Raw genomic sequence first — 18,848 nt, 5'->3', positions numbered from 1 at the left:
TTGATTTAATCACTTATGTTTGGACTATATATATTGGACATTCTTGTTTTTTCTTTGCCAGTCACTTGAGAAAGTGCTTTATACAGCTCGAAACGTTGTGTGTGCCTAGAATAAATTTATTTTCTACAAACCCGTAATGCCCTGGATCCTCCATTTTATTCATATACTTTGAAATTACACCAGACAGGTTTTTTCCCTGAACCACAGAGCACCGGTATCTCAAATCGCAAGTATATTGCTTATATTATACATGTATAGGTGTACAAGACATAACTCTTGATTGATTATTGGCATGAAACATCCAAATGAAAATAAAAATAACAATAAAAAATATGTACGTTACAAAAAGCAAATACAGTACAAACATAAATATATAATTATGACATCATACATTTTCATACGTAGTACAGTATTTCAATTGACTAGTTTTCAGTCCCATTTGCTATGCCTCCCATCCAATCACTGGGGACATCCAATCACTGGGGACGACCAATATCCAAAATGCTTACAGACCAGCTGAGTATTCAGTTTCTTATCCCCCTGACTCTATTCTTTACATAGGAGTGTGCAAACTTTATAAGTCCAAATCCAACCAGAGTAAAGTTTCACACTGACACCAAGCCAGGATAAGGGTGACAGAGCACAGGTAAGTTGATAGTCATCAGAGCTGTGTAGGTGAACAGGCAGCTTAAGTGATGCAGATGTTATCTCCGGCATGGAACAGGTGCTCACCACAAACAGGACGGGACGGCGAGGCTGAGGTGGAGATGTTAGTATGAACCGACCTCCAGCCGCAACGGTGCGTCCAGAGTGCAGAGTGATAGTCGTGCAGCCAGGTCAGGGTTGGAGAAGTGAGGGTAGTCATAATACTCGCCGTGGTCTGAGGTTGGAGAAGTCGGATGGTCATAGAAGATAGCCGGGATCGAGGCGCAGAGATGGTAGAGGTCCATATGCAAGCTGAGGTCGAAGTAGAGAGAAGTCGGGGGTCCAGGTACAAGCCGAGGTCAATCACTGAGGAAACAAAAACAGAATGCGCAAGGCAACAGGACAAGGCAACGGAGGGTTTTGAGGTAAGCACTACGTTCAGGATTAAAGATTATGCTCAGCCAATTTCCCAGAGGGCTGGCTGAGCATATGAAGGGCAGGTGCCCAATGAGCAGCTAGCAGTGATGAGCTGAGCCGCCCAATCAGTGGTGAGCGGTTAATGGTGGATCGGAGGTGGAGAGAGCCGCAGGTGATCCCGGATGATGTAAGTAACGATTAACTCGTCATGTGCTGTGCGTGGCATGGCGCCGGTGCGTGGTTCCATGTGGGGGTGAAGCATCACAGGACGTGGCGGCGGGGCCTACGCTCGGGCCTGGCATTGTCCACTTGTCTGACGCAGTGCCTGGAGGTAGCTTCCCTGATCTGCGGCGCGACACCCGTGACGGGACCTGTCTCGGAGGTGGGGCCTGACGCGGATCCTTACAGTACCCCCACTTCCGGTGCAACCTCCGGGCTGCACTGGGATGGTTTGAGGGGATACCTCAGATGGAAGGTCCGGACGAGCCTGGGGGCATGCAATTGGTCCAGGGAGATCCATGATCACTCTTCGGGGCCAAAACCCCTGCAATGGACCAGATATTGGAGTCCTCTCCTTGTTATCCTGGTATCCAGTACCAACTGTACTTCAAACTCCTGTTGTCCTTCTATGAGGAGGGGTCCAGGAGGCGAAACTGGGGCAGGAGACTGAGGATCATGTACAAATGGTTTCAGGATGGAGGAGTGAAAAACAGATGGGATGCGCTTGGAAGGGGGCAAGTGTAGGCGATAGGCCACTGGGTTGATCTTCTCACTGATGGTAAATAGACCAATAATCTCAGAGCCAATTTCGCCGTGGGTGCCTTTAGGCGAATGTTTTTGGTGGATAGCCATACCTTCCCCCAGGTTTGTATACTGGGGTTCTTCGTCGATGCCGATCCGCCTGTTTCTTCTGGATGGACACTGCCCTCTTGAGGTTCTCTTGAATCTTCTCCCATGAGCTCTGTAGCCACAAGATCCTGTCGGACGCTGCTGGCACCCCGGGTCTGGGCCCTGTAATTGGAAGAACGGATGGATGAAAGCCATAATTGATAAAAAAAGGAGTACCTTGTTGACTCACTCCGTAAATTGTTGTGAGAAAACTCGGCCCACGGTAGAAGATCTGTCCAATTGTCTTGGTTATCGGAAACAAAACATTGAATAAATTGCTCCAAGGATTGGTTGGTGCGTTCAGTCTGGTCATTGATCTGGGGATGATAACCTGAAGAAAAATTAAGAGAAATCACCAATTGCTGGCAAAAAGCCAAGCAGAATTTAGAAATTAATTGGGAGCCCAGATCTGAGACAATGACCTGCGGTACCCCCTGTAGACGAAAAATTTCTTGGACGAAAACTTCTGATAGTCTGAGGGTGTTAAGCAGACCCTTGAGGGGAATAAAGTGAGCTTGCTTTGAGAAACAGTCCACTACCACCAGGATTGTATTCATACCTTTGGACATCGGAAGCTCCACAATGAAATCCATGGATAGGTGGGTCCATGGACGATCCGGGAATTGGAAGAAGATGGAGCAATCCTGTGGGTCTGTTATTAGAAGTCTTATTTTGAGCACATGTAGGGCACACAGTGACAAATTCCTTAATTTCCCTCCGTATTCTCGGCCACCAAAACGTGTGTTCCAGCAGGTCGATTGTTCCCTAGTACCTGGGTGTCCAGAGCTCTTGGAGGAGTGACCCCATTCCAGTACCTTCCTACAAAAAGCAGGTGCAGTGAAAAGGTCGCCCTCTGTGACTTCGAGACCCTCCGGAATATTGGACTGACCTTGAATGATGTTCTCCAAGGAATCGAAGGTGTTTGCAGATATTATGCATGCTGGAGGAAGTACAGTCTCCTCTTTGTCTACAGCTTTTTACTCCACCAGGAATTGATGGGAGAGGGCATCTGCCTTCACGTTCTTTGAGCCTGGTAGATACGAAATAATAAAATTAAACCGGGGGGGAAAAAAGTGACCATCGTGCTTGTCGTGACCCCAACCGGTGAGCACTTTCAATGTATAGGAGATTTTTGTGGTCATTTTGATAGCCAGGAGTTCCCGATTTGCCTACATCATAGTTTTGCTCAGCAGCAGAAAATTTCCAAGAGAAGAAGGCGCATGGGTGAAGTTTGGCCTGAGGTGACTTCCTTTGGTTTCAGTCTCTTGACTGCTTGAATGGCCACAGGAGACCATGAGGCGGGATCAACACCTTTCTGTGTTAAAGCGGTAATGGGCGTTACTACCACAAAGAAGTTTTGTATGAATCGTCGGTTGTAGTTGGCAAAGCCCAGGAAGCGTTGTACGGCTTTCACAGTCGACGGGTGAAGCCAAGACCGCTTTCACCTTGGCAGGATCCATGGCAAGGCCAGAATCAGAGATGATATATCCTAAGAAGGCTGTCGTGGTCTGATGGAACTGACACTTCTCCAACTTAGCGAAAAGGTGGTTCTATCGTAGACGTAGAAGTACCTGTTTAACATGACCCGGATGTTCTTGTACGAACTTTGAGAAGATTAGGATATCGTCAAGGTAGCCTAAGACGTATTGATCCAGGACATCCCTGAAAATTTCATTAACAAAGACCTGGAATACTGCAGGGGCATTACAAGGGCCAAATGGCATGATGAGGTATTCATAATGCCCGTCCCGGGTGTTGAAGACCATTTTCCATTCGTCCCCCTGACGGATTCTTACTAGATTGTAAGCTCCTCGTAAGTCCAGCTTGGTGAAGATCTTGACCCCTTTTAGTCTGTCAACGAGTTTGGAAATCAAGGGTAAAGGATACCGGTTCTTTATTGTGATCTTGTTCAGGGCCCAATAATTGATGCAGGGTCTGAGGGATCTGTCGTTTTTACAAATTAAAAACCTGCTCCAGTAGGCGACGAGGATTTTCGGATAATTCCCCTTTGTAGGTTCTCTAGAATATATTCTTTCATGGCCTTGGTCTCGGGAGTGGATAACGGGTAGGAACATCCTTGTGGGCGAACCGAGCCGGGCAGCAGATCGATGGGACTGTTGAATGACTTGTGGGGTGGTAGTTCCTAAGATTGTGCTATGTTAAAGACGTCATGGAAGTCAAGGTAGATATCCGGTAAGTGTATGTTCAGGTGTTCCGGTACTGAAACCACCTGTAATTTCTTGGAGGAGACGGAGCAGTTTTACAAACAATAAGAACTCCATTGGAAAGGCTCCAATTCGGTCCAGTCTATCCGAGGATTATGTACTTGGACCCATGGGAGTCCAAGGATGGCGTTGACCGTAGGGGTATGGATGGCGTCCAATTGGATCTTCTCGGTGTGAACCTGTCCTGTCCGCAATTGAAAGAAAATGGTTTGTAGAGAAATAAATGCAGGTTGCAAGGTATGTCCGTCAATGGCCTCCAGTCCCACTGGGTGTTTCTTGTGAACCAATTTAAATCTCTATTACTTTTACAATATAGCTTTTGGTAAAAATCTTGAGACACCATATTTATTTCCTTAGGGTCAGTTGTAATTTCTCACGAGGATTTCCTGATTCTTAAAATATTACTGAGTTTCATAGGTTTCGTGGCCACATTTCCCAATAATCGACCTGCTTTATTTCCAAAATGTATAGAAATGTACATCCCTAAATGCATTTTCTTTTGTTCCTTTCTATGAAGCCATACTTCGCACATGCCCATGGATCTCATATACCTCTCCCCGTTTTCTATTGTATTACTTTGTTTAAACTCACAAAACCTTCTGTTTAATTCTTTACTAGCCTTGGCAAATTCCAGATCATTTCCCTTCCTTTTCCTATTAATATATGCTATCATTTTGCCCCTCAATACTGCCTTGGTAGTTTCCGAATATAATCTTCCCTCCTAACAATGGACAGCATTGGTTTCTTTCAAATACTGTATAAACACTTATTTAGAAGAAAGGCTTTAAATTCTTCATTGTTATACAAAAGGATGGGAATCTCCAAATTCCATCTCTGTGTGCTTTTTGTCCGAGGATTATGTCTACCCATGTTAGTGCATGATCAGATGTAATTAAGTCCTCAATGTTGGTGGTTGTGATTTTCCCCACCATCTATCTTTTTGGAAAGGCCTAATCTATTCTAGAGAATGTATTGTGGGGATTCTAAAAACATGTACTCCCTTTCCGTGGAATTAAACATTCTCCAGCTATCCTCTAATCCTCCAGTGTCCACAAACACCATCGCCCCCTTTTTGAAACGATTTTAGTTTCCCTAAATCAGGTGTGATTTATCTAAGAATTTTTCTATCACCAAGTTAATATCCCCCCCCCCCCCTACTATTAAATTGTTATTTTTCTCGTTCAGCACCCTGTCAGTCAAATTTAGCAGAGGCTTAGTCATATTCATTAGACTCATAAATATTATACATATTTAACTCCTTATTGTGTTATTTGATCAGACATGTTACTCTGCGTCCTTCTGCATTCCCCCAGGTGCATATTATTTCGAATGGCAAGAATGTATTGATTAGCATAGACACGCGTCCTTTTTCCCCCTTAGCTGGGGAGAAAAAACACTCGCAGACCCAGTCACTTTGGAGGGTTTTTTGTACTCTTCTGCATTTAGATGTGTTTCTTGGATTAATTGTCCATTTCCCTATTCGGGGAATGTCTCTCGAGTTTGCTTTTGGTCTCGCCCACTTCGCCGGTTTTCAATCTCTTTAAGATGAGTTATAATGTATTTTCCTGCTTTTTTCGCATCATTAAAACGGTGAGTGCTTTGTGTGGCGGGGAGAGAGAGAGGTGAGTGCTTTGTGTGGCGGGGAGGGAGAGAGGTGAGTGCTTTGTGTGGCGGGGAGGGAGAGAGGTGAGTGCTTTGTGTGGCGGGGAGGGAGAGAGGCGAGTGCTTTGTGTGGCGGGGAGGGAGAGGTGAGTGCTTTGTGTGGGGACTATTCAAAAATGTGTTCCAGAGTTCGATTTGGGGTTCAAATTAAACAATCTCTCAAACTGTTCGACACAGAGTTACAATCAAATATGGAATCTGCGAAATGTGAATTTTTAACCTGTGAACGTGCCAAGCCTTAAAAATAGGTACCACTTTGTGAAGCATTCATTGTTCTTTGCCTGTGCATCAGATTAAACAGAGAACATCCTGTAAGTAATCTAAGCTTTGTATTCACTGTACTACAATTCCCAGGGACAATACATTGTTGAAAAAATCATTCACTGATTGATTTCACTGAATAGAAAGAAACTTACACATGTTCACATTAATCTAACCTAATAATATAATTCAAAGAAACATATATGACAGATAGCCTTGAATCTAGGGCACTGTAAACTGAAGGGCACTACATAAATATAAAATATTAACATTACTAGTAAAACCATCTTGATATTACAGTAAGTCATATAGACACAAGGGAAGAGCAAATAATGCTTCATTTATTGCCTACAGCAAATGTAGATGACAAATAGAATAGTAAATAGTAATAAATATTCCACCCACTACTATTAAAGTTTGCTTTTCTTCTTCTGCTCAATCCCTTAGCAAATAAAATAATACCCATTTTCTCCTTTTCCTCAGTTCTCCAATATTAATTCTTAATCACACTTTTTAGGAGCATGATATATAGGGCTACATATTCTAAGCTGTGCTATTCTATAAGACAACTTTCATCACCAGAAGATCTTTTGGCATCATACCACTTAGTGAATACTGACCATAGTTCCCTAAAGAACTATTCCCTGTTTTACAGGAATACCCCACCCTGTCTTTATTATTGATTCCTGGTACAGTATGTCGTAACCCACTGATTCATGTGCAACCCACTGTTTTAAAGAAACTCCCCACTGTCTTTATTATTGATCCCTGGTATGTTTAGAATAGCAAAAGTTGTTTTGTTAATTGTGTGCTGTTAATTGTCCAGCTTGTAAAAGGCAGATTTATTGGGGGGAGGGTCATGTGACTGTTTAGATGTATAAACCTGATTCAACTTTAAGGGGCGCATTTGCAAGCTAGCATTGGCATCTTAAATGCGGCATCTTAAGTGACCATTTTTAAGTGGAAATATATAGTTAGACTATAGTTTGACTAGAGGGGGACTGGGGACTGGATCATCTGCAAACTCTTCTGCACATGGCAACAAACGGTGAGCTACTCTAACCACACTATTATGCCATGCTTATTAGCCTGCACACTTGTCTTTAGCAGGTGATATTGAATATAACGCAGGCCCTACCTTTTCAACTCACCTGAGAATACCCCCTTCAAATTCCAAAAAGGTCTGTCGCACATATAAATATCCGGAGCCTGCTTCCCAAACTGGATGAACTAAGGGCATGGTGCCTTATGCATAAACCCAAAGCCATCGTTCTTACAGAAACATGGCTAACCCCTAAAACCCTTGATGTCAATATTGCCATTCAGTGATACTCCATCTCTAGGAGAGATAGGTCAAAGAGAGGAGGGGGGTGTTATTTTATATTGCAGACACCTTACAATTTGCACTGTTAAATTGCCCCCGAAGCCCACCCTCTTTTGAAATCCTAGTTGGCAAAATCTGCCTCCCCTTTTTCTAAGCCAGTCTTGCTTGCTGGCATCTACCGCCCCCCTAAAGACCCTCTACAGTTCCTGACTGATACCCAGTTTCTTGGCTCCATTTCCTCTCTGAATGAGAAGAGTGAGCTGCTAGTTCTTGGGGATTTCAACTACAATTGGCTTGACCCTAAAAACAACAAAATCCAGACACAGTACAACTCAAGTCACTTAACCTAATGCAACTAATTTCCCAACCCACAAGGACAAACCTGAAATCTCACAATCATTCCTTGCTAGACTGGATTCTCATGTAACCAAGAGAAAAAGATCTCTGCTGATGTAGCACTCAATTACTGAGATGTGTAAATTAGTAGAAGTTAAAAATACTCTTTATTTAGACTGTAAAATAAGGTGTGTATACGCGGACAAATTAGTAAAGGACGAGGCTAAGTCTGTTGAGAGGTAGTTGTAAGAGCTGATATACAGTTATAGTGTAGATTAAATAATCCACAACTTTGGTCTTTGGCAGATGTTAACGAAAGATTTGCCCAGAATGTATCAACCTGAGCAACGCCCGTTCTTATAATAAGGTATTAGGGTGTATAATAGTTTATAACATAGCAGACATTTATTCGGAAGTCAGTAATATTGAGTGTAATCCCCCCGTTAGGAGGGTAACACTGGATTCAGTTACCATAACTGATTTTACAATAATTTCTACTGTACCTCTAGGCTCAGATTAAAGTCCTTGAAAGATAAACATAGTTAAAAATCTAAATACATAATAACAGATGGGTCACTGGAAGGAAAGGCCAACTTCATATATATTCTTTGTATAGTTTAACCAAAAGTTGGGTCACTTTCAGCAATCATGTAGTTGGTGGCATAAACGTATCATTTACACTGTGCCCCGTTGTTAGAGAAGATTGCAACCTTCTGGAACTGGGACAACGTACTGTTGTGTAGCCAGGACCCCCTTTCAGTGCGCAACCCCCCCCCCCCTCCGGTTACTCACAGCAGCCGCTCTTTGGGAGGTGCGGGGGTGTGCGCGAGCATAGCGTGCCTCTCCTAGGGATGTGGCTGGTTGCCGCGGTCCGTTGCAAAGGTCCCGGCGGCTCGCGGTGCAAAGCGCCACCATTGCAAGTTGCGTTGCACATGCGCAGGAGCCAGAAGCACCGGGAGGCCCACAGACAGGTCGCGCATGCGCAGTGATTAGAGCGGCAACCCGGACCAATAGGAAGAGGGCTCTTGGAGGGGACTACATGTCCCATGAGCCTCCGCCGCCCCACGTGACCCCAGGGAGCCAATAGGGCTACAGCATCTCCCTGCAGAGGAGAATAGATACATTTCGCGGGCTTTGAGCACGTTAGGCAGTTGGTGACCGGAGCAGCTAGGGGAAGGAGGTAGGGTGCAGGAGTCAGTGACTCCCTGCACTAGGCCAGCAGCCCCCTAGGCCCCAGATAGCCCTGAGGCACCAATAGAGTTGTGTTGTTCAGGGACAGGCCCCAGGTTAGGGATCCTGCCCCTTATTATCTAGAGTCAGTTAGGGACACAGCGGACGCTGCACGTCCATCCAGAGATTTGGGCTCAGACCTCCGCTGCGGCTGCAGCAGCCATCCGGTGGGATCGCCCCGGACGGTAGTTCATGTATTCCCTTGTCATCAGGATCCTTTGTGAAGCTCCTTGGCGTGCTCGGCAGGTAATCTACAAGTGCACCAACTATACCATCTATTCATATAGGACATAGTGGCTGCGCAGTCACACATATCAATCTCACGTGAAGGGACATACTGTATTGTGTGGGGTTACTGGACACTGGGTGGGATCACCCGGTGAAAGGGGGTAGCGTCCTCCGAGACGCAGTAGTTAGTGTCTCCTCTAGAGAGGGACACTTGTTGATATATATGCATAAGTACGGTTACTACAGTAAAGTTATTGGTTGTTTTACATGCTGTGTGTGAGAGAGATATATATTGTCCTGCGACGAACCACTTCCCCCTCCGGTGGGAGCCATCGCAGGTGGAGGCGCTGCACCGAGTACGAGGTTACTCCTATTATTTATACGTGCCCCAGGCTCCCCGTGGCAGAGGTTTAGGCCTCCTGTGAGCCTAACAGGTAAAGCATCACACCTGGTAACATTACGTTCCCCACACACACATACTATATGCTATTGGGTGGAGGAATACCCGTTACAGTTGCAGTATTCCTAGATTTTGCAAAGGCTTTTGATACTGTTGATCATGTTATCTTGCTAAATAAACTCCAGTGCTCTGGAATAGGGAAGCATGCTTTAAACTGGTTTCATTCCTACTTATCAGGTAGATCCGTACGCGTCTATCTCAGGCTCTAACTCCAAGCCCTTGGATATCACCTGCGGTGTCCTGCAAGGCTCTGTTCTAGGGCCCCTTCTCTTCTCCGTGTTCATCAATGATCTTCCTACAGCTGGTAAGGGAGCTTCAATACACGTATGCGGATGACACAATCTTATATGCACACACACAATCTTACATGCACACAGCCCTAGCCTCTCCGACCTTAGACATGTACTTCAATCTGACTTTGAGACTTGAAAATTGGATTTCCCAAAACAAACTGTTTTTAAACACTGACATGACTGTAACAATGGTATCTGGGACCAAGGCTAAATTTTTAAAGCTTTCAATGAATGAGCTCCAGATCAGAACCAACGCTAATACCACCCTAGTACCTGTTACTAGTTTTAAATACTTGGACATATGGTTTGACTCCAATTTAACATTTGGATTGCTCCTTGATACCCTGACATCCAAAACCTATGCCAAACTAGGTGTACGTTATAGGAACAAATCCTCCCTAAGTCTTCTGGTCAGAAAGCGTATCGCACACCAGATGCTAATGCCAATTATCAACTATGGGCACATAGTATATGGCTCGGCACCCCAAACCCACCTTAGCAAACTTGATACCCTCTACAATTCAATATGCAGTTTTCTCCTCCAATGTAACTACAACACATATCACTGCGAAATGCTCAAAGAACTATATTGGCCTTCACTTGAGTCTAAGCGCAAAGTTCATCTTTCCTGTCTTGCCTGCAAATACTTTCTGGGCAAAGCTACCCATCTATCTGAACAAGCTCCTCACCCCTACCATATGCAGCACTTATCATCTGAGATCTGACTCCAAAAGACTATTCATAGTCCCAAGGTTCAGCAAAGTATCCGGCCGCTCCTCCTTCTCTTATCGTGCACTTCACAAGTGGAACAATCTACCGGAGACTCTCACAGTTGCCGCCAGTCTAAGATCTTTCAAAACTAAAGCTGTCTCACATTTTAATCTGGTCTATAACTGTTACCGATGCCTATAATATATATTATCTTTAACTGTGCATGCAATATCTTGTATATAATGTATAACCCGACTCACTTGATGTAACGATGTATTTGTAACCATGTATTTGTCATCATAACTCTGGGGCCAGGACATACTTGAAAACGAGAGTTAACTCTAAACGTATTACTTCCCAGAAAAACATTTTATAAATAAATAAAATAAATAAAGCCTGTGTAAACCAGTTTGCGATTGGTCAGTTTCCTATGTGAATTTTTGTACTATACGCTCAAAGCCATTCTCTTTCTCTTTCACAACGCTATCATGTCTGCATTAACTTTATTGCTAATGGCATTATCTTTTTCCATTATACTACAATTAACATACTAATGCTGTGTTGGTCCCAAATAATGTGGGGAAGACTTTGGTAAATATCTGTAGACTCCTATTGATATGTTGCAGGCTGTGATACCCTTTAATGAAGAGGGGGGCAGAAGAGCACACAAAAACCCTAATAGTGTAAACCTTTTAATGAAAAATTAGTATCACAGTGACGAAGCAAGAATAGTCTTGTGAAACACATTGAGCCAACAAGAGGACGAGAGGACGCTTCAGGAGCTGGGAACACCCATCAGAGGCACAGGCAGACATTGAGCTGTCAGCTGTTCGCTGCTACAGCCGCTGCAGTTCCTGCGAGCGCACGGGCAGGGGAACCCCGGAAGTAACGCCATTCCAATGTCACGGAGACACGAGCACGCCGGTGAAGCCAACATCGCCCAGGCAACGGACTGCGTGGAGCAGGACGCTGCTGCTGGGAGACCACGCAAAACACCAGACGCCGCGGGTTCCTCTCGCATCCCACCACATGCTGATTTTATTCATCTATCTGGTAATTGCATATTTGTTTCCGTGATACTAATTTTTCATTAAAAGGTTTACATTTTTAGGGGTTTTGTGTGCTCTTCTCCCCTGTTCTATTGTATCCAATTAGATTAGAGGAGGTCTGGAAACACCTCTCTAAGGAAGATTGCACTAACCCCTACTGTGGTCTCCTTCACACAGGACTGTTTATGCTGCACACAGGTTACTCCTGTATCTACCGACATTACATTCTACCATTAAGGTTTAGCGCTCCTCGGATATGTTTTTATTTGTGATACCTTTTAATGACCCAACATGCGAGTTCTGTCATACAGTAGTACATTTAAAGAAGTGTCTTGTGATCTATAAGGAAAACTTAAGACCTCATTAATATATTATGTAGATTGTTATATTATTATTATTATTATAACCATTATTATAATCTTCTACAAGCTATACACTTTTCAGTACTGGAATCTACAGAATAACATTTGGAATGAGTTCAGTACAGATGATTAAAAACACTTCATATCATAAGAGGTGAAAACATTGTAATGTGAGTGTATGTAAGGCTAATCCACACTGCAGAAACTGCACTCTGTCAATATGTTATACATATTTCCTTTGTCAGATAATCATGAACTCAACTTGGCAAAAAACTGCAACAAAAACATACATGACATTAGCAATATGTATATCTTCATTATTTGTCTAAATTGTTTAATTCACCAGAATTATTTATAAATAGATTTTTTTATTTGAATGATATATTTACTGTTTTGCATTAAACAATGACAGTGAAATCCCAACCCAAAGAGTGAGAATGGGTGGCAGTGACCATTAGAAGACCATTGTATCATTAGAAGATAGAGTACCAAGGCTTGGTGTGGCAGAGAAAGGTAGGACCCAGATCATTGGTGGGAAGATCTAGATGTAACGTACGTGCTTGCCACAAACTGGTACCGGACTGCGGGGCTGAGGTGGGGATATATAAACACCGACCTTAGGCCACGGAGTCAAGTCCGGAGTGCGGATTCCGTAATCAGACATAGCCAGGTCAGGATTGGAGAAAGTAGGGGTAACGTTATCCAGGAAGGAGTCAAGGCAGGCGGCACAGGAGCGGTGGTCGAGGAAACAAGCCGAGGTCATCAACAGGAAATCTTGGGTGAAGGTACTTCAGCACAGGAGGCTAGAACCTTGAGAGAAGCCACTGCAGCGGAGATGCTTCAGTGAAGGTGCTGCAGTGAGTCAGGAAAAGGCCAGGAGTGAACTCCACTTGGAGGAAGCAGGAACCAGGAGGTGCAGACACGCCACAGGAAACGCTGGGGAAACCAGCGTAGCCGCATCCACGCGGCAAAGGTGAAGTCTGCCAGGAACAAGGAAGCAGCGCCGAGGCTACTATGCACGAAGCCCTAGGCAGCAGGGGACTAGGCGCAGGATACAAGGCACAAGGAGCCCAGCAGGCCAAACACGGAGTCTGTGACAAGCACAGTTACTTGCAACTAGGATTGCAAAATCTATGTCCAGCAACTTCCTGAGGGCGGGGCAGGCACTAAATAGCACAGGAGGCCAATCAGGCCAGAGCTGCACAGGAGGCAGCAGGAGGCAGGTGATTGCAGAAGCAGGGAATAGATTGTCTGGAACCTGCAAAGCTCCGGATGGATGGCTCCAGCCAAAGCCAGGAGTGGATCCCTGACATTACCCCCCCCTTCACGCGAGGCCTCCGGACGAGCAGAGATAGGATCCCACAGAGGTCTGGGCGACATGGAATTATTTCGGAACCCTCTGGGTATAGTTGTAGAACTGCGCCGAGAGCGTTTGTCAATGAGCGCTTTTTTCAAACGGAAAAGCAGTGGCACTGCAATCAATAGGTCAGCACCCGTAGGTAGGTGAGGTTTAGAGAACATCAGGACCGATGTCTGGGCATCTACATAGAACGCAGTAGGCACGAAGGAAAAAGCAGAGAGAAGCATGCCCGTGTCCAGAGTGAGAGCACAAGAAGCAGGGACGGGCACCTCAGTCAAGGCAAGGAAGTCCAATAGGAGTGTTGCAGTCTTTGATGATGACAACGTGAAATCCAGAGAGAACACATGAGGTAGTACAGAAAGTTCCATGAGGGATAATCCTAAATTTGCAGTAGCGGTCATGCAGTCAGAAACGGGTACCTCAAATACTGTGGAGGAGTCACTGGGAACCAGTATTGCCTGAGGAGTGGGAATCCCAGATTCAGAGGTAACATGAGGTAATGTGGGGGGGATAGGGATGGAAGGATGATGCTTTACTGTGAGAATCTTAGGATCATCCATGGTTATAACAGAACGTGCAGAAGAGTCAGTGAGGCGTCTGTTTGTTCCAGAAATGCATGGATGAGTGACAGCAGCGGCTACCCTAGACAGAGCACGGGGAATCGAAAAAGGTACACCGGTCACTGAAGTGAGTCCTTGAGAAGCAGCAAGAGCCAAATTAAGTATTTTGATTGAGTCAGAAGGCATTGTGCTAGCCTCTGAAGTGGATATCTGTGAAACAGCAAGGGCCAGAGTAGATGCGTCAGTAGAATCAGAGGAAGTTGCGCTTGTCTCTGAAGGGAAAAATTGGGGAACAACAATAGGCATAACAGAACCTGGGGGTATCTTCATGGCAGGAACCTTAGAAACGGGGCTAGGTGCATTTAACCATGTGGGTACATCAGGAAAAACACCTCTTACAGCAGGAGTTTTTGTGACGGGTAAATCACATGCTACAGACGAGGCAGAGGGAGGAAAACATGTTTTTTCATCAGCAGCTTTGGAACTTTCACAAATTAACTCAGGAAATGCTGGAAAATCCTGGGATACAGTAATAGGGAACTGAGAATTTGCAAAGGAATCAGAGACAGAAAGGCTGATCTCTGAAGTGGTAGATTGAGAAACAACAAAAGGAGAGACAAATGCTGTGGGGGGTTCTAAAGAGACAGGCTTGGAGTCAAAAGGTAGAAATCTTACATGTCTGAGGGGCAGCAGTGATTACACTTGCTCCTGTAAAGGGTTTAGAGAAAAATGCACTGGTCTCTGAAAAGGGCGTGTGAGAGTTACTGCTAGGTATTGCAACATGATTACAAAACTTTGACAAAGATAACATTGAACAGGAAACTGGAGCTTTAGATGCAATGGCAGAAAACTCAGACATATCACATACTACAGGGGAATCAGAGAAAGGGAAGGCTATTACATCGGGGGTTTTAACGGTGGTACAGGTTAACACAGGAGGTGCTGGAGAATCATTAGGTGCAATAACAGGGATTTGGCACTTTGCAGGGAAAGGAGAAAAAGGAAACTTTGACTTGGAAACCTGAACTGTCAATGCAGGAAGGCCCTAATGAAAGAGATTTAGAGACAGAGGCAGGGATTTCAACTCTCTGAGAAACTGGAGGGGTAACACTAGATGCTGCAAGAGAGTCAGAAAAAAGGGGGTTCCGTAGGGGGATTTTCAGCGCTGATAGACTGACAGGGCAGCGTAGCTGGCCCGAGGGCGATCCATCTGTCCCACGCTCTGGCATGAGAGTGTAAACCATCTTCCAGACTGGGTCGTTTTTTCCCACAGGGTCAGGTTTTCAGGCCAGGACAGGTTTTTAGACAGGGACCCGTTCTCAGAAAGGGGAAGTTTTTCAGACTGGGACAGGTTTTCAGACTGGGACCGGCTTTCAGACAGGGACCGGCTTTCAGACAGGGACCGGCTTTCAGACAGGGACCGGCTTTCAGACAGGGACCGGCTTTCAGACAGGGAGATTAAATCAGGGCTAGGGACCGTGGCAGCTTCTTCCTTAGGCTTAAGAGGAACAAAATCAGCTTGGTAATTTCCATGAGAAGGAAGAAACCCCAAGGGTTTAGCAACAGGACTGGTAGCGCAGGGAAGCAGTCCCATAACAGCGTTGCAGGCGAGGATAGGATCCTGCTCTCTTATGTGCTGGTCCAAAGATAGGGATTATTCATGAAACATATTTTGAGTCTGCGCCAGTTTCACAGGAATCACGTTTTCCCAGGTCACAGGGGAGCCAGGGGCAGGAACATAGGAAATCAGAGTCTGTTTTAGCTCTCTAAGGCGCTGGGCCTTAATCAGGAGTTCTTTACGGAGCTGTTTCTCAGACGGGGTTAGGCCAATAAACAGGGACTGGGTTTCAGGCGGAGGCAGTCTCTCAAATATATTCTGATCTTTAGATAGGGGCTGGTTTACGGACTGGGACCGGTTTTCAGAAGGGAACCGGCCTAGCCCCACCTCAGCGGGGTCCGAGTTTGTGGGGCTGGACATACTGTAACGTACGTGCTTGCCACAAACTGGTACCGGACCGCGGGGCTGAGGTGGGGATATATAAACACCGACCTTAAGCCACGGAGTCAGGTCCGGAGTGTGGATTCCATAATCAGACATAGCCAGGTCAGGATTGGAGAAAGCAGGGTTAACGTTATCCAGGCAGGGGTCAGGGCAGGCGGCACAGGAGCGGTGGTCGAGGAAACAAGCCGTGGTCATCAACAGGAAATCTTGGGTGAAGGTACTTCAGCACAGGAGGCTAGAACCTTGAGAGAAGCCACTGCAGCGGAGATGCTTCAGCGAAGGTGCTGCAGTGCGTCGGGAAAAGGCCAGGAGTACAGGAGTGCAGACACGCCACAGGAAACGCTGGGGAAACCAGCGTATACACATCCGCGCGGCGAAGGCGAAGTCTGCCAGGAACAAGGAAGCAGCGCCGAGGCTACTATGCACGAAGCCCTAGGCAGCAGGGGACAGGGCGCAGGATACAAGGCACAAGGAGGCGTGGCAGGCCAAACACGGAGTCTGTGACAAGCACAGTTACTTGCAACTAGGATTGCAAAATCTATGTCCAGCAACTTCCTGAGGGCGGGCAGGCACTAAATAGCACAGGAGGCCAATCAGGCCAGAGCTGCACAGGAGGCAGCAGGAGGCAGGTGATTGCCGAAGCAGGGAATAGATTGTCTGGAACCTGCAAAGCTCCGGATGGAAGAGCTCCAGCCAAAGCCAGGAGTGGATTCCTGACACTAGATTGATCAGTATCAACATTTATCATTCTCCTTCTCCAAATAGGATATTTTACCAGTACCTGATAGGATTAGGCTGTCTTTTTCCTGCTGACCACTTTTTGCTTCTCAATATTTAAACCTTTAATTATTCTAAAAAAGTCAAGGGCCATTGGTATCACAAAACAATGACTCTGTCTACATGAATGAAGACTCTATTATACTGTACCAATGGCAAAATACTAAGAACATTTTTTATTACTCCATCAATGGAAAAATAAAATATAGATTGCATAGTCTTTTATATTTATTTCCAAAACAGACATTTATTTATTTTTTCATAAAGCTGCCACTTTGTTATGTCAACAGGATTCCAAAACATCAAAATGTACCTGATCTGCTAAAATGGTATATAGTTCTCAATTCATAAATCATTAACAGAAGCACATGTGCAGAGCCACAGCATATACAGTACAATTTAAGACAGTTCTGTTTCACAAAAGGATGAAACTGTTATTACGCCACAGGCCTACTCGGTTTACCCGCATCATTCAAACGAAGCAGCTTTATTATAAAAAGAACACTACGTGTGACTTTATGTTTGAGTTATTTCAAACTCATCAGAAATGCCTTCATAGGGTTTGATAATAGGAGATAAAAGCTTCTCCTTGTAGTGTCCAAAGTGCCGAATTCTGTAGATTCCTGGTTCAGCTGATAGAGGTATATGCCACTCGATTGTGCCATTGCTCTGATTTCCCGTGCCCTTGTGCCAATAATATCTGGAGGCAAATAAAAAGTAATTCAGCAACATATTTTACAAGCACAATATTATTCTATACATGTGAGATATTCAAAATAGATGCTTCAGATCAATGTAAAGTTGGCAGCTGGTTTTTTATTCCAAGGACCGATGTCCCTTTTCCTTGAAGGATGCAAATATAAATTGTCGCAAGCATGAAAGATTTGTATTTTTGGATGTCATAAGAGGCATATGCTATTCAAATTATATTTATTTAGCTCTAAATGGGAACTAGAAGGAAGAGCAAAATAATGAGGTTAAACTATCATGTCCCTGGAGATTCAGGAGCTGAATGCAACTACAATTTAAGTCAAAATCAATTACGCTTTTAGACTTTTCACCCAAATGACTATTGTTACAATATATATATATATATATATATATATATATATATATATATATATATATATATATATATATATTTTACCTCCCAATTCCATCAATTGTCCTGCACTTTAAATTTATGTAAGCGGGACAAAAAGAACATATGTGTGTTTTATTGTGTGCTAGAATATGAGTGGAGCTCTGTGAGCCTGGTTTCAAGGACAAATTCAACTTAGAATAAAGGGAAACTAATCGCAGTGACAGGTTTGTTGGTAATAAACAACAGTTGACAATTATAGGTATTTTACATTTTTTTTAAATATATATTTGTTCATTTTTGTATGTACAGTGTAGGCCACAAGTAATAGGTGCAATTAAGGCCCATCTTTCCTACACCCCAATAATAATATTGGATAGTTTATGCAGGCTCCATCTCTGTTAAAGAACTAGCTTAGGGGGGGAAAAGGTTCCTAACCAGCAGTAAGATAAACAAAAGGAAGACGTAAGAGAATAAAAAACAACCCCCAATTCTCAATTTAATTTCACATCTTTCCAAAGGAGTTTTAAAAAATATATATATAAATATACACATACTGTACATCCCTTTCTTGTAAGAAAAGGCATAATTTGCAAAGTTTTAAACAATATCACTTGCTTGAGTTCACCTCAAGTCCCACTTGGAGTTGTACGTGTAAAGCAACGAATTTATTCTGCATTTATCAGAAGGGTATTTGCGACGTACTTACCAGGCATACAGAACTTGAGATATGCAAATGTTACCAGAGAAAAGCATGGAGTTCATTTAAACGCTTAATGAAAAATGTGATATTATCACACTGTTATTACTCACCTGGTCTCCCATGAGGCATCATTATGCACTGTGTGCCATTGTCCTGTTCCATTCTCATATTTTTCCACTGTTAGGTATGTTTGCTCAGACTGCAAAATAAATACATGAACTTGCTTGACATCAAAAACAATGTTCAATAATGTTTAACTTGAGAAAACATTCTT

General features: G+C 44.2%; 1 protein-coding gene across 1 annotated transcript in view; it reads right to left on the bottom strand.

The window, feature by feature from the left end:
• Positions 1 to 16,996: 16,996 nt before the first annotated feature.
• Positions 16,997 to 18,848, bottom strand: part of ASAH2 (N-acylsphingosine amidohydrolase 2) — a 103,284-nt gene continuing 101,432 nt past the window's right edge. The window contains exons 20-21 of the mRNA XM_075612922.1: positions 18,685 to 18,773; positions 16,997 to 17,490 (exon numbers count right to left, since the gene is read on the bottom strand). Coding sequence (XP_075469037.1) covers positions 17,307 to 17,490; positions 18,685 to 18,773 — 273 coding nt within the window. The 3' untranslated portion in view covers positions 16,997 to 17,306. The remainder of the gene's footprint in view (positions 17,491 to 18,684; positions 18,774 to 18,848) is intronic.

This window comes from Ascaphus truei, chromosome 8, assembly GCF_040206685.1.
Source record: "Ascaphus truei isolate aAscTru1 chromosome 8, aAscTru1.hap1, whole genome shotgun sequence".
NCBI lineage: Eukaryota > Metazoa > Chordata > Amphibia > Anura > Ascaphidae > Ascaphus > Ascaphus truei.
This window is presented reverse-complemented; position numbering and strand designations above follow the sequence as displayed.